The 17,195-nt window shown below is 32.9% G+C and overlaps 1 protein-coding gene across 1 annotated transcript; it reads left to right on the top strand.

The window, feature by feature from the left end:
- Positions 1-2,026: 2,026 nt before the first annotated feature.
- On the top strand, positions 2,027-15,278 carry LOC149216815 (putative CoA ligase CCL7). The gene is made up of 6 exons (XM_089392858.1): positions 2,027-3,238; positions 8,131-8,320; positions 13,125-13,270; positions 14,385-14,452; positions 14,598-14,700; positions 14,918-15,278. Exons 1-6 carry the CDS (start codon positions 2,201-2,203, stop codon positions 15,029-15,031), a joined length of 1,659 nt encoding a protein of 552 aa, XP_089248984.1. The 5' UTR covers positions 2,027-2,200; the 3' UTR covers positions 15,032-15,278.
- The last annotated feature ends 1,917 nt before the right edge of the window (positions 15,279-17,195 follow it).

Here is a 17,195-nt window from a genome sequence, read left to right as displayed (position 1 = left end):
AGGCTTTCCTTGAGATGAGGTTGACTAAAAACACAACATATAAATACTCAACAACAAACTAGATCATATGTTGTTTTTGGTCAATATGATTTCTAAAACCCCAAGGCTACTTTCACATCAAACTTTGTTGATTAATTAGTGAACATATTTCTTATAGGATTGATCATCAACGACTATTATAACAGTATTTAGTCATAATTGACCATGGCTTGTATTGGCTAAGATATATCTAATCTAATATGTTTGCTCCACTTAATTCAACTTTAAAGACAGTTTCACTAGGTACACATGCTTTCCCTTAAGAAAGCACATGTCTCATAGATACTTTCCCTTAATGTAAAGTGTGTATAAGTTCTAAAAGTTGGAAATTTAATTATGCATTAATTGTACACTCTAATGTAAGAATTATGAGTTTCTTAGCATTGTAAAGCCCTACTTTCCATTTCTAATGAACTTCACTAACTTCTAAAAATATAAATAATATTTATATATTAGATAAAAGACTATTAATCATTTTCATACCTTTATATTAGAATATTCATTAAGATCTAAATATTTTAATCTTATAATTGTTTTTTTTATTTATAAAAAACTAATACTAAATAGCAAAGCTGCGTATTACACTGGTTTAAATATCAATCTTGATTGCAAATTAGAACTAAATTACTAAATTATAGAAAAAAAACAAGGCGACATGTTCAATTTTAAAAATATGCGTAGTCTAACAAGGTGGAGGAGTTGCCCAGAAAGTTATGGAAATTCTGGTCATATTTAGAGAAAATGGGAAGGATTTTTGTAAATCCAAGTTATAGCTGTTAAACTTCAAAATCAAGTTATGTAAATTCTGGTCATATTTAGAGAAAATCTGGCAAGGATTTTTGTAAATCCAAGTTATAGTTGTTAAACTTCAAAATTTTAGGTGTCCTAAACGTTTTTTATGGTGTTGAATCCATTTCCACCATCAAAAACACGATTCAAACATTGCCTTTACAAAAAATTTTGAAATTTTTTTGCCCAGATTCCAGCCACTTTTAACCGTACAGACAATTCCTCCACCTTGTTAGACAAATCCTTAAAATATGCAAGAACAGATAAAATAGAATAGAATATGCCGGAGGCCACTTTTTAAAAATATGTCAGAGCCCACTTCATATATAGAATGAATATGTCGGAGCCCACTTTTTTAGATTCCGTTCGTATAGAAAACGGAAGTGCACTCCAACACATCCTCTCAAATCAAATATTATTAGCACTCGTCACTCTCCCGCAGGTTCACTGTATATGTCACGTCGTCCCACACGTCGTATGTCATCTTTGCACCAAAATGATTGACTTCTCATTATTCTATACGCTATTCCCGGGATGGAATTTGACGGGAAAATGGCTCGTCACCGGGTGATTTGTCCCGTCAAATACGCAGAAAAAGTTTCCACTTTTAAAAAGGTCAAACCGCATTAGCGTCAAAACCATCGGATTTGGACAGCCTGGTTTCCAAATTCCAACCCTGAACCGACTCTTACCATGGGCGTTAGACGGTTTAGTATTCTGTACAGCTAAGAGTAAAGATGGAAATAACTATAACAGTGGAGTCAATAATAGAATTTAAAATTTGAATGTTGACTGATTCAACCTCAAAGGTTTTCAAACACAAAATAATGTGCACTTATCTTCTTTTGACCGTTCACTGATACAACTTCCATGGATTTGAAGCATAAAATTATTTACACTACCATTCTTTATATGCGCTTACATGGAGATCAAATTTTTAAATCATAAAATTATGTAGGGTTCAATTTTATATATTGAGAGAGATAGACGTGCACGTGAGAAACATGCATTTTACTTTACAGTGATATATACACACATATTTTTCATATGCATAGGAATATATCACTTTTTGACCATCAAATCAATTCAAAACAATTCCTTCACTTGACATATAATAATTTGATATTTTATTTATTTATATATCAAAATAATATTTACTTGACTGCTTCATCTACCGCTCTGCATTTAAGTAGAAAAATATGAGAATTACATCAACTAATGTATGAGCCTTGACCGCCGCCCTGGGCACATGAAAATGAAATGGTAGTTTTCAGTGTTAGTGTGTCTGTATATATAACAGATGGTCTCGCCTTGATAGGAAACTCAGGCCTAGAACTGGACGCAAGATTTCAGAAGATCCAACGCAATTGAGATGGAGAGATCCGAGCATGAGGAAGTTGGAATATTCAGGTCCGTGAGGCCACCATTGAATTTTCCAGAGAGATCCGGGTATGGGAAAGATGGAATATTCAGGTCCCTGAGGCCACCATTGAAATTTCCAGAGGATGAGAACACCAACATGGTCTCTTTCATGTTCAGAAATTTGGAATCCTATTCTCAGAGATTAGCTCTGGCAGATGCAGATTCCGGGGAGAAACTGAGTTTCAGGGAATTCAAAGACAAGGTAAGCATGGTGGGTAGTGGATTAAACCAGTTGGGTATTAGAAAGGGAGACGTGGTGCTGTTACTTTCTCCTAATTCCATTTATGTACCTGTTTGTTTCTTTGGGATTGTTTCAATTGGGGCCGTGGCAACTACTGTGAATCCATGGTATACTGACATGGAAGTGGCTAAACAAGTCAGGGATTCAAAACCCAAGCTCATCATTACTGTCACAGAGCTCTGGGATGGAATTGAGGGTCTGAATTTATATGCACTAGGGTTCCCCAAGACACCCATTATTTCATTTTCTGAGTTCTTAACCATTGGTGCCCAGAAGAACCCACCTGATGTCATTATCAAGCAGACAGAGACAGCTGCACTGCTGTTTTCTTCTGGGACTACTGGGGCAAGCAAAGGGGTGGTTTTAACCCATAGGAATTTCATTGCAACTGCTTTGATGGTGACCAGTGACCAGGAAAGGAAGGGTGAGAGGCATACAGTCTTATGTGTCCTTCCCATGTTTCATGTCTTTGGGCTGGCTGTGATAACGAATGCGCAGCTTCAGAGAGGAAATACTGTGGTTTCAGTGGGGAAATTTACTATGGAGAGGATACTGAAGGCCATAGAAGAGTACAAGGTGACCTATTTCCCTGTGGTGCCACCCATTGTGATTGCCATTGCAAAAGAGAAGATGGTGGCACGATATGATCTGTCTTCTCTGAAGGAGGTTGTCAGTGGAGCAGCGCCCCTGGGAAAGGATATCATGGAGGAGTGCGCCAAAATAATCCCGCATGCTGCAATACTTCAGGTACACATCCAGCTCCATCTTTTTCCAATGCATGGAATCCAGCGCGATATTAAGTATTAACAAATTTATGTGGTTTTTTTTTTTTTTAATTTAATTTTCTGTGATTCATAAACAATTAGTAGAGTTTTTGTTTTTTGTTTTTTGAGTGTAGAAATCACATAAAAGCATTTTTAACCGATGATTAAATTTATGTAGTGTTTTTATATTTTATTTATTAGATTTTATATTATTTTTATAAATAAATTAGATGTAAAATTAATAAGTTAATCAGTGATTTTTCATTTTATTTATCGCATTTTAGTTTATTGCATTTCTATCAAATATATTTTAGTATTTTATAATTTCATTTATCAACATTTTATTATATTTATATTATTTATATTATATTTCTATTATTTCTATTAAATAAATAAGATGAAAAAATAATAAGTAAAGTATCCAATTTTTTAGATATTTAATAGGTAAGGTATTTTCCTTTTATCGGTTAAATTTCATATTGCGTTTATTAAACAATAAGATGAAAAAGGTATTTATATCTAATGTTTAATACTTATTAATTATACAACTTTATAATTTAACTTCGGAAATTTTATTTATCAACATCTTATAAAATTTTATATTATTTTTGTTAAATAGATAAGTTAAAATGATAATAAATTAATCATTTATTTATTTAATATTAAATACCTAATGTATTTTTATTTTCTTATTACATTAAAATTTTATATTATTTCTATTAAATAGATTAGATAAACAGTCAATTACTTATTTATTTAATATTAAATAAAGATAATGGCTTTGTATTTTATTTATTAAAGTTTATATTATAAATCACTGGCTCACTTATTATACCTATGGTTTCATATTTACATTTAAATATATTTTATAATTTTATAATATAATTTTCAAAATTCCATCTATCTAACATTTTGTTAAGCTCTATATATTGTTTGTAAACTGCATTCTATGACTTGAAATATAAGCGGCACTTTTCATTCGATGACTTTGAAATACGAGCAACGTTGATTTATACCGGCATAGATTTCCGCTCTTCATTATATGACATTAAATGTGTAGTGTGGGTTTATGGATTTCTGTATCTATTAAAGATGTGAAGGGATGCAAAATGAATTGTTTAAAAAATATAAAATAAAGATGAGTGATGTTAATTAATTTATTGTTTATATGAATGTTTCTTTCGTTATATTTAATGAATTTTTAAATAAAAACCATTTTTAAAAACAAAGTGTTTAAATGAATTCATATTTATTCAAATGAATATGTGAATTATGAAAATTATTTCTTTAATGAGCATATTTCCAAAAGTATTTTTGCTCTCTATTTAGAATCAATCGTTCTCTTTTATATTGAAAAGTACTTTAAATGGCCCTTGCAAATAAACCTTAAATGTTTAAGGGAGGCATGGGACTACGAGGAGGTACATTATTATGTTTTACAAGAAGTAGCCAAGGGCTTTTGTTGTGGCAATGTATTATGGCAAGGGCTAATCTTACTGGATTGATACAAAGTGACCAATTTCTTCAAACTTAGGATGATTAACGAAAATACATGTGGTGGTTTTTGAGAAAAAGGTTTTTACCACTTTAACAAAGAAGGGTCAAAACCCCAAAATCTTTAATGTTACAATCATCAACCACCACTCAACCTAAACATATGAATTTTCAAAATCAAATTTAAAGAGTAAGGACTTTAGCCTTGGCCTCACTCTCCATTCAATACCATCCCAACCTATGATTACATATCCCTAATAAATCATTCACTTAAGGACGTTAGTCTACAAAGGCTGGATAATTTTCAACAAATATGCTTTAGTGTGAAGGAAAGGATCTTGTCCAAAAATTTATATGAAACATTAATAAGAGTCAATAAAAAAATAGTGAGGTTAAAAAAGAGTCTCAAAACAAAAAATGTGCTTTCAACATCAACCTTAAAATAACCAATAGGATTCAAGGTGATGGTCTTAACTATAAGGCTAAATAGTTTTGGAAGGGAAAACAACTACCTTTTTAATCATATGTTTAACATATCTTCTTACATGTTTACTCAAATTTCAAGTGTAGGCACTTGTTGGATGTGGACTTTACATACTTTTGATAGAACCATAATAAGAAAAAATTGAAATACATGAAAAAAATGTTTCTTTTGTTATGTATTTTAAGTTCATATCTTTGTGAGTCTATCAAACATATCTAAAGTGCTTGAGCTTTAAATTTGAGTAAATGAGTAAATATAAGGAGATAAGTCAAAGTAACGATGAAAAAATAGTATTCTTTTTACCTTATAAAAATCAATTTCTTATTTTAATACTTTAACTGTTATTTTATTATTTGCCTTAGGAGGATCACAATTAGGCCTCAAAATTTCTCTAATGTATCAAGTTTAGTTCATGATTAGCTTAGTATTCCCAAGGTTTGAGATGAAATTAATCCAATGCCTTATTGATGTGATCCCTCAATGGTTGAGACTAAATGGATTCTTTACATAATTAGAGCAAATTAAGGCCCACAAAATCCCATGTCACTTTGTAAAACTCACATTGTTAACCATGAAAACCTAGAGACTTGTCATCAACAATTTCCTTCAAGGTAGTCCAATTTTGGTTACATAAGTTTTACACTTTATTTGTCAACTTTCGAGGGACTACATCAATACAAGTTTGCATGTCCACCCTCTTTTCATTTTTCATCCCTTTAGTATGGAACACTATATATTGTAATGACTAACAAATTCCCTTTCCATTTCAAATTGGTTTGTAATTCTTCCTTTAAAGGGTGTTAAGGACTTGATTCATTTGACCATTTATTTTGAGGTTATAGCTTTAAAGAAGGCATTCATTGACTTGCCACCCATCTTTAGCCAGTGCATATGAGTTCATATTTGAAACCCCCTTGCTTTGTATGATTCTTTGACTATTAGAAAATGTACAAACTTGGTTGCTCTAGATTATAACTACTTATTGTAGGGATAAGGTGTAACTTTTTTTTGTAAGCTTGGTAGGACTACATCTTCATCATGTCCAACTTCTCACCTTGATTGGGGGGGATAGCACAAGATTTGAACCCAAGACTTTTGGTTCGGTGAGTCTTCATTTTGACAACCATTGCCAATTGAGCTACCCCAAGCGGACAAGGTGCAAGTTCTTTGAAACCAACACCATATTCTCTATTTTTATTTTATGTAATGCACATCCAGGGGAGACCCACTAGGAATTTCCCCTCATTTCAAAGATGGAACCCAAGGTAAATCGACTATTTATAGTTTCGGCAACCTAACCTAATAGGGACATTGAGTGAGGCCCATAAAATTTATAGTGGAAGTCGTTCTAAAATCTTGACCCTACAACTTCCTACTTTTAATTCATAGCACTCGACCACTTGATCTAACCCACTAGGCTCCATATCCTCTATTATAGCCTTAATATTTCTTCTTATGAATGTTGCTCGTTGCTTCCCATAGACACGGAGAAAGGTAGTGACATGTTGAATGACAACTTACCAACTAGATTACCCATCCTCTATCACCTCTAGGAAAATGCATCGAATTCCAAATCCTTTTGATAAGTTCAATGCAAGATGCTTGCTTTGAAAGAGACATGTTTAATAGAAGTCTTGTGTTTTGCGTCCTGGGTTTGGCTAAGCCCTCAAAAGTTAAGAAAAAAAATGGGTTGGTGATTAGAAAGGGTGGGCTCACCCAGTACTTGCATCGACATTCTACCCTTATGCTAAAAAAAGAAGTAGCTTTACTTCGACAACATGGTTTTATCTATTTTTTTCAAGATTCTTTTGTCACCCTTTTAGAAACTAAGGAAGGCGAACCATAATTAAAGAGAATTGTTGTCACAAAATTTATTCGGGTTACACATTTTAAATTTGGCCTTAAGGTTGTTCTAAGCTATTTGCTGCCTTGGGGGAATGGGGAAGATAAAAAAAACCCTACTTATGTTCTTGTGATTCAACATTGTTAAAATCTCCACAAATCAATGGAGAGGCTTCATGAAGCTTATTAACCACCCATTTCCATAATGCCACTCTTTGTCTACATCATGAATTGTGTAACCCTCACATTATGCACTTTGCTCTTACATTATGCTCATGAATTGACGCCTTCTTACTATTGTGTTGGTCAATTTGACTTTTAAGTTTTAACCTACTTTGTAAAACTCGGGTTCTATGAAAATGTACCTAGTTTGAAAATTTTGTCGAGGGAACATTTGTGAATTTTTATTTTGTAGTTTAGGTCTCTATTGCAATCTTTCTTGATTTTGTATGTTATTTACTCTTTTTTTTCTTTTTTACATCTAATCAGTTCCAACATCTTTGCATTAAGTTTTCTATGAAAACCTAAGGTTTCACTAAAAAGAAGAAGAATGCATTATCTAAGTACTTAAACATGCTACAACTAGAAAATCATCTCTCTTTTGAATCAACCATTATGTTTTATGTTTATGTATCCCACAAGTAGTTATCCTTGTGTTCTTTGTAAATTTATATCTTCTAAAAATCATATTGTTTTCTAGAATTGACTTTTTTTCTAAGTGGTAGAAGAAATAATGAAGAAGTTTATATCTTTGATGAGAAATTTCCTATTGCCAAAATATCAATACCATTATGAAAATATTGTGTTGCTGCAAAATAGTAGCTAATAGTAATTAGTGAATATGAACCATCAACTCTACATAAGTGAACCAATGAGGCCCTAAATCAATATTCAATAATGTGATACCAAGATGTTTATCTAATTAGTAAAATCTATAGGATGATGAGAGAAACTTATTTTCCCTTTACTTGGTTGGCTCGTTTGGTATATATTTGAAAAGAATATTTCAAAAATTATTTTGAATTTTTAATGAATCAAATGTGGTGTTGGAACAGGGTTATGCCCTAACTGAATCTTGTGGCATTGCAACATTGGGAATTCAAAAAGAAAGGAACATTCACTTTGGATCAGGTGGAATATTAGTTCCAGGCATTGAAGCAAAAGTTGTAAGCCTAAAAACAAGGAGGCCTCTTCCTCCTAATCAACGAGGAGAGTTGTGGTTTCGTGGGCCTAATATTATGCCAGGTAAATACATTTCAAACGCAAATTTGCATGTCCATATTATATTGATGCAATATTGATTATGGCCTTTCATATTTCTTATAGTTTATGAAATATTTTACCTCTTCAAGTTTCTCCCTATTATCATTTTAGATGTTTAGAGGAGATACTCCCAATATGTTGCCAGCGTTAAATTTGTTTGAAAATATTTGATGTTATCTCCAGCTCAACTTAAAATTACAATGTTATTATATTATAGTATCCATTTAATATATAATATCTGAATCAGCTATAACCTTAAAATTAAACCGTCATATAATGTTTTGCTTTGCATTAGGTGTCATGAGGCTTGTAAACATTAGCTGTTGTAAGGAGAACAAACAGACAAGAAAAAAGGGTGTAGGCATGGACAATAAAAATGTGAACGGTCTGGAATCGTCCAATCCTGTTTTGAATCCCGGGAAGGAGACGAATATATTCCCTTCCATACAACAAAAGATTTTCAATGCTGGATTTTCTCTTGTCATTCCTCGAGATTATTGGCTACAGATTTTCAATCGCAGGGTCTCGGTCAACAAGGTATTTACTCTGTTATTTCTCATGTGGATAGTGGACTCAACCATCATTCTTTCAGCTCCAGCGAGGTTGCTTTGTATGGGCCTGAGTGTTCATGTTTTGGTGCTTTTTGATCCCTGCTGCCATGTTGCTTTAAGTTGTCGCAGGCGCGTCATGGGTTGCGACTGTGGGCCTTGAAGGGTTAGCTAAGCTTTCCGCTGATCATCGCGTTTGGTAGGTGGAAATTTTCTGGTGTTCAAGCTTCGAGTGTGCTGTCTGTCTTGGTTGGTTTTCACAGGTCATATTTTTAATAGGCTGTACCAAGTTGTTGGTTCTGCAAGTGTAGGATTGCCCTGCCTGTGTCGATATTGTGGTTCGATGCTCGATTATTGGTGCAAATGTTCGCACGCTGCAAGGGTTATCTGGTGCAAATCCCCTACCTGCCTTTCCCCCCGAGTCTTATGCCCCATTTTATTGTCGTGTCCAGATCTATTGTCGGTGACTTGCTTACAAAATTCTCCTATTTCACCCCTTTCTTGCTGGGATTGCCAATTGGCCTGCTTATAGGGTCATGGTGACTTCTCTGCGATGTTTGCCCCCCAGATTTATTCTTTTTCCAAGATCTGCCCCCAACAATCAGCAGTGTGAACGAGGGGCTTTAATGAGAAGTGAGTAGGTACACCAACATATTCTACTGGTTAAACACTATTACACTTTCTTCCTGTAATTGACTTGCCTTTATAACCCTTTCTTCAAGTGTTGTAGCAAGTCTCAGGTTATCCTTGACATTTCATAGGCTAAGAGCATGCTCTTATGGGAGAAAATGATTAGGTTCTATGATGAAGAAGGCATGTTTTGAATATGCCTCTGCAGCAAAGGATGACAACAGAGGGAAGCAAAATTTTGGCCAGAAAGAAGATGAGAGGTAGCCAAAAGGGAGGCCAAAGAAAAGCAACATCGGGCATGGAGATTCAAAGAAGGTTAACTTCAGCTTAGGTATCAAAATTAAGTGCTATTATTGTGGAGGGCTTGGTCATGATGAGAAGGATTGCAAGAAAAATTAGTATGTTTTCTTCTCATTCAAAGCCTAAAAGGCATTAAGAAGTTATGTTGAAAAGGAGCATGATAGTAATAGTATAAAAAAGGAAGAAAAGAGAGATCATACACACTTTATTACTTCACCAGTTGTCAAAAATACATCTAAGGAGGCATGGTATATAGATTCAGCTTCCATATGGAAAAAAACAGAGTGGTTTGCCTCCGTGGATGAATGAAAGTCTAAGGAAGGACCATTACTTTGAGACATGACAACATACACATGGTGAAAGGACAAGAAACAATCCCAATTTGGAATGCCTACTGGGGTTGTTGAAGATGTACACGATCTGCTATATATACTGGCATGTGAAGGAGTCAAATGCAAGGTGACATTTGAGCAATGAATTTGATGAAGATGAGTGAGTGATAAAGGACCAGAGGAATCACTATAGTTGCTAAAGGTGTTGAAGTAGGTATTATAGAAGCAGGACAACAAGCATTAGTGGATGGGAACAATTCCAGCAGTGAACTGAGAAAGGGTCCATTAAATGAGAGTAAGGACTGTTATTTAATGTTGGAAATTTCCACCTTTAGTACTGTAGAATAATTATAGCAGGGTCTTTTGGGTTTTTTTTTTTTTTTTTGGCATTTCAATGTCAGTTTTTCAGAGGATATGCAGGCAGGCTGAGGTGGTCTCAATGATCCCAAAAATTGCTCTAGAATTTTCATCTTGACATTTTTAGCAGATGCATCTAGGAGAATCCACATAACCAACTTTTGAGGATGCTTACAATCTAGATTCAGGAGATCCATTAACTGTGTTTAACCTAGTCAAATATTATAAAATAATTAGTATTGTTATCCTTCTCAAGTTTACTAGTTTGACATACATATACGATAATTACAATTCACTATTAATGCTACAGTAACGTATTAAAGATAATTGCAACTTAAACTCCATGAAGAGTTTCTGTGACTAAAACAACTGTTCATGTCACGACGAACATGGAATTTGCTGCTGATGCTTCCTGTACACAGGGTCATCTCCTTTCTCTTATATTAACAATTTCATCTGACTGATACATGGATTATAAATATTGTTGAACAAGGTATCATGGACTGCAGAAATTTTTAAACAGGCAGATTTTATATTTGAGTGTACATTACAAACTGGAGGCACGATTACAAATTGAATGTGTATGTCAAACTCTGAAATCATAATATGAGGACAAGCTTACCGAAAAATAAAACACTTTGGAGTACATCATGAAAGCATCAACATAAGTCTCACATATAGCACCCATCTTGATTTGAAAATCCATGGCATTCATCAGGGTCCAAAAGAAGGCAATACAAATGTATCAATCTCCATCCAAAAACCCACCAACTGATACCAATTATGAAAATCTGTTGTTCATCCTATGCAAACTCTATCTACAACCGACTGAAAATTGTCATGGGGGACAAAGTTTGTACTACTTTCTTCAAAATCCTTCAAATCTACATAACATAAATCTTTGTTATGAACCCAGGAAAGGCCATGATCAGGTACTGGTCAAAATTTTAGGTTTCATGTTGATCAAACAACCATGCAATCATCACTGAAAATTGCTAAAACAAAAGTCACCTAACTTGCAGATCAAACGGGCTCCTAAAAGTCACTTTGCTTGGATGTCAGCAACCTTATCCTGACCTCAAAGCTTGGTATCAAGCAAATTTCTCACTTGTGATAAATCCTCGACTGTGAAGTTCGCAGATGCAGAAAACTTAAAAGTTAACAATATCTCCATGTAGGGTTTAATTTCTCAATATCGCATTCAAACTCAGTGGAAGAATTTCTCAACAGATGTGAGGATTTTATTTAGTAGGAAATCTAATTTTAAGTTTTGTTTCACGACCTGCCCATATCTAAAAGTTGCACCACTCACTACCTTTCTAACAAATGCAAAAGTCTAATATTTGAAACTACATTATTCTTGCAAGAGTGATATTGGAAACTACATTATTCTTGCAACAGTGACTTATCTGTCATCCATATGCTCTTTTATGTCATTCTGCAGTTGGCTTTGAGATCTTTTTAGATCAAATTTTCTTTTAAAACTCTTCTGACTTGTTCAATTATTTGGTGGGTTACTGTGGTTTTTTGAATTTGTATATTTATCTTTCATTATTTCACCCTTATGACATCCAAAAGCAACATAAGATGAACATGGAAACATGTGGTTTTAAATGAATTTTTTAAGTATCGCCTCTTGATTTTTTTTCTTTTTTATTTTTTATTTTTTTATTTTGTGTTATGGATAGGTTGAATGAGCTTTTAGTTGGTTTATATATATATATATATGGATTTTGAAAATCTACATATAATAACTTTTTGTTGTTCTTCAGTGAGCTTTTGTGCTATCAAAAATTAAAATCAAGTGGGACTTGGACTTGGCCTCATCCACACCTAGGGAGATTTTAACCAAGGTCTCAATGTTAACACAAGTTTGATCCCCTGGCATTTGCCACTAGACCATATACCCATGGGAAGTGGTTATATTTTCTTTTGTCTTTCCTTCAACTGCAAACTTGTTAACCCATATGTATTCTTTCTCAAGCTTCGAAAAGTCAAATTATCAACTTAGAGAATAATTTGAACCACATTAATGAGCACTTATAAACTTATTCAACTAGCATTTTATCTCTAGTGTGCAACTTGAGTGAGCCTAATGGTTAAGAAATCTATTTTCTTTTAAGAGATCACAAGTTCAAATTCAAAAGATAAGACATGTACACCTTCATAGACTTTAGTAGTCAAATCATTATACGAGAAAGTTTAAACATAATTTTAGTGTCAAGCTTGAGTGTGACTTAAAAATTAGATTATTATTATTTTTATTGTTATCAATATATGATGTTTATCCAAGAAATTCCTTTATTCCATTGGTATATTATCCTTTTTAAAAGCTAAAGATGTTAAATTACAATGCTTCGCGTATCTCTCTAGTTAAATGCTCATTGCCCAAGTGGCAGACATTCATTCTAACAATGTTATTTTGATGAAGATTGTGTGCATTATGATAAAATATATAAAATGTAGTCTAACCATGTTGGTTGCAATTCAAGAATGTTATCTAGGTTGAACTACTGTACATATAAGTTTGTATTTTAGCCAGTGTAGTGTTTTTAAAATTCTGACATTTTGAAAAGCATCAAATTCGAAAATATCTGAGATAAGTTATGTAACTTGTAGAATACTTTAACAATCCTAGTGCAACTAAAAGTACACTTGATGAGGAAGGTTGGCTACATACTGGAGATATGGGTTACTTTGATGAGGATGGAGGCTTATATATTGTGGATCGTATCAAAGAAATAATCAAAGTCAAAGATTACCAGGTAATCACTATATTCTTAAGTGTAAAATATGGAAAACATTACAATGTGTGAATAGAATATACTTGATATTGATCTTGGAGGCATTATCTCGTTTTGTGATTAATATTTTTTTTCTAGTAATAGTCATATGTGGAAGAAATTATATGTTTAATATTATTTCCCCAACTTGCACTTAATAATAAAAGGCTTTGCAAGGTGCAACCCAAGGGCAACCATTAATATAATCGCCATTGCCACCTAAACAATTAATTCTCACTTTTGGTGAGCTCTTCTCCAACTAACATGAGTATCCCTGGCAATTAGGATTATGAAAGTTGCAACAATGAAGCTCAAAGGTAATGTTAAGAGAAAATTCTAACAAAATCATGTTTTCGTGTCTTTTTGTAGTATAATGAGAACAAAGGAGAGATAGGAAGATAAGGAACTAGTGACTATTCAATTTTGGGCCAATAGTGTCAAGAGCCCAAACCACTAAACGAATGGTTAAGACACATAGAATTGTTATACATGTCGCATTACGCTCGAACTTGTTGTTAAATGATAAAAAACTACTTGAAAGGGCCCTTAAAAATATCATACTCAACCGTGTTATAAAAGTGAGTCTTACAATAAAATATTGTTTCAACCACTTTCAATAACATAATAGATAAAAAAAAAAAAACTAAATTAAAAAGGTACACTTAAAAAGTATGATCTCTCATAGAGATATATATAAAGTTCCATTATCTCCATCTTTTCAAAGCACACCTATAAAACACCCAAATTATACAATTTTCCTTTGTCATTGTTGGAGGTCTCCCATACCCAAAACAAATTTACACTTGAAGAAGTAAGTCTGAATTTTCTAATAACAAAACACTCACATATATAATGGTTTGAGCATTATACTTTGTAATAGGACCTTTGTGTTGGGGTAGGGAGGTAGTTTATATCTATATATATATATATATATATATATACTCACACTTTTCAGGTTTATGGTGACTTTTGAGTTGTTCTTTACAAGTAATTTTAGTTGTATGATTTGTTCTATGGCTTTAATATATATGAAAATCTATTTAGTTTTCTAGAGGCACGTGAAGCTAACGATCACATTTGATTGGTTTGTTATTAGGTTGCCCCTGCTGAGTTTGAGGCATTGTTGTTGACACATTCCCAAATTGTAGATGCTGGAGTTATTCCGTATGTGAAATTTTAAGTTTCCATTGATACCTTCATGTTTTTAATATTTTTAATATGGTGTTTGAGTTACATTTAGACATGTAGAAGGAAAAACAATGGCATGAAAATTTGTAAATTACTTTGTAACGTGAGTTCTTTGGTGCAGCTTTCCTGATCCAAACTCTGGAGAGGTTCCAATAGCATATGTTGTACGCAGCCCTAGAAGCTCTTTGACAGAGATAGATGTCATGGATTACGTTGCCAAGCAGGTAATAAGAAAATAAGATGTGAATAATCAAATGGAATTTATAATCATATTTTAGTATGTAGGTTTTCTTAGATTGACATGCTGTAAGCCTTTTTGTTTAGTTAAAATTACCTAATATAATTTTGCCAACCTTACCAAATCAAATGTTACCAGAGATTTTATATTTAATACTACTCAGGGTAAGGTTGTAACATAATTCGATTTCTTTTCTTATGCAGGTAGCACCATACAAAAGGTTGCATGGCATAAATTTTGTAAACTCTATACCCAAATCTTCTGCAGGGAAGATTCTACGACGAGAGCTTGTTGCAAAGGCGAAATCAAAGTTATAACCATAAAAAAAACTATAAGATTCAAGAATGGTTGTAACAATAATGTAAATCCCATTTGTTGCAAAGGCGAAATCAAAGTTATAACCATAAAAAGCTATAAGATTCGAGGATGGTTGTAACATTAATGTAAATCCCATTTTAAAGTCTCATCTACATAAATGCCCCATTTTTATGGTTCTCAATAACATTCCCTATATTGATATAATTAAACTAGCGATGTATATGCAAATTTAAATGTTGGAGTTAAGATGTGTCAATGTTCTCTTGGCCTCTCTATTCTTGCAGAGCATTAACCTAATAAATAGTTGTATTGTTTATGAATGTATATGGAAAATGCAATCAGATGCGTACATTTTTTAAATGTTAAATACTAAATAATTTCTTATATTACTCTCCATTAAAAATGAATAGATTTAGTATTAATAAATATGATTTATATTAAATATAGAAAATGTAATTATGGTATTTGATAAAAAAATAGTTTTCCGTATAAAGGAATTTCAACCAACTTAAAAATTATTAAGAATTATTAAAAATATGATTTTCAATATTGTAAATATTATAGTTATATTTTCCTTGTTTAAGTTAATGTTGTTTAATATAAAAGTAATTGTTATAGAAAACATAATTTTTCAAATTATTAAGGATATGATTTTAAGTAGTGTAAACAAAATTATTTACATGTGGTCTTCTTTATTATTAAATTGGAGGATGCATGAGTAAAATGATAAAGGGGACAACATCCAATGAGGAGAGATATCATTACAATATATTTTAAAAGACATCTTATTACATGGCTTTTATAGTTCCATCTACCTCTTAGGAACATTCTAAAGAGTAAATTTTTTAGTAGGTGGAACCTTCTAGTAAGCACTTTTACAAATATTGCTTTCACATTTACATATTTCTTTCTTAATATAAATGACCTCTATACATAGCAATCTATTTTATCTATTTATGGGGTTAGGTAGGACGTTAACATGCCCTCCTTAAAAACAAACAATGTTCTCAAGGTTGGAGGTGAGGGAATTGCATATTGATCTTAATTGATTTCCTTTTGGCATCTTTAGATTACTATATTGAAATATCTTTAACAATGCACATGTAAGGATGATAGTCTTTTTGTTGAGGACAATGTTTGGTTGCAACCAAATGGAACATTCCTCATCTAGTTTTAGAATCTAGTTTGAACACAACAATTAAATCCAACCATTTTCTTGAAGCAAGAGACATAAACAATTGGATGGATTTTAGAGTGTCGTAGAAGTTCCAATTTGAAAGCCACTAGCCCAATATGTTTGAGGACCTTATAAGGGCCATAAAACTTGAGAGAAATCTTCTAGTGGTGATTGTCTTTGATGTATTTTTTCTTATAAGAATATAGACAAGGAACACCTTATCCCCTTCTTCAAAATGGCATTCAAACAATGCTAATCAACCTATTGCTTCATCTTGTTCTAGGCGATGACAAATTATTTTGGAGAGTGTAGAGCATGTTGACTTGAGTTGTGAGGGTTTTGGTTACCTCCTACACATTTGAGATGCCTAGTAAATAGGGTATTATTGATGGGAGTTGTTGGCCATAGATAGCTTCAAAGGGATTCATTCTAGGTGCAACATGATAACTTGTATTCTACCGACATTTTGCTAGATATAATCACTAGACCCATGGGGATTGTCGCTTTGAAGTAAAGCACCTCAAATATAATTCCAATCATTTTTTGCTAGAGGTAACCACAAAACCCATATGGATTGTCATTATGAAGTAATGCACATCAAATATACTTTCAAGCATTTGTTGATAGCTTTAGCCTAAGCATCTAATTTGGTGTGATAGGAAATATTAAGATTCAATAGAGTGCTCTATAGCCAAAATAACTATTGCAAACATTGCTAGTAAATGTGGGGTCATGGTCTTTAATAATAGAGTGTGTCACACTATAGAGTTTAAAGATATTATCTGAGAATACTTGAGTCATAGTGGAGGCTTTAAAGGAGTGTTGTAAAGCACAAAAATGGCCATTTTGGAAAGATGATCAACCACAATCATGACAGTGAATTTATTTCTAGTCTATTTGGGAAACCCCACAATAAATTCCATAGAAATGTTAGTCCATATAGTTGGTGCAATGGGTAAATATTATTGTGTGACTAGAGGTTTCAC

Source organism: Pinus tabuliformis, chromosome 1_1, assembly GCF_031772625.1.
Source record: "Pinus tabuliformis cultivar Carrire ecotype Pingquan chromosome 1_1, CPIR1, whole genome shotgun sequence".
NCBI classification, from domain to species: domain Eukaryota; kingdom Viridiplantae; phylum Streptophyta; class Pinopsida; order Pinales; family Pinaceae; genus Pinus; species Pinus tabuliformis.
This window is presented reverse-complemented; position numbering and strand designations above follow the sequence as displayed.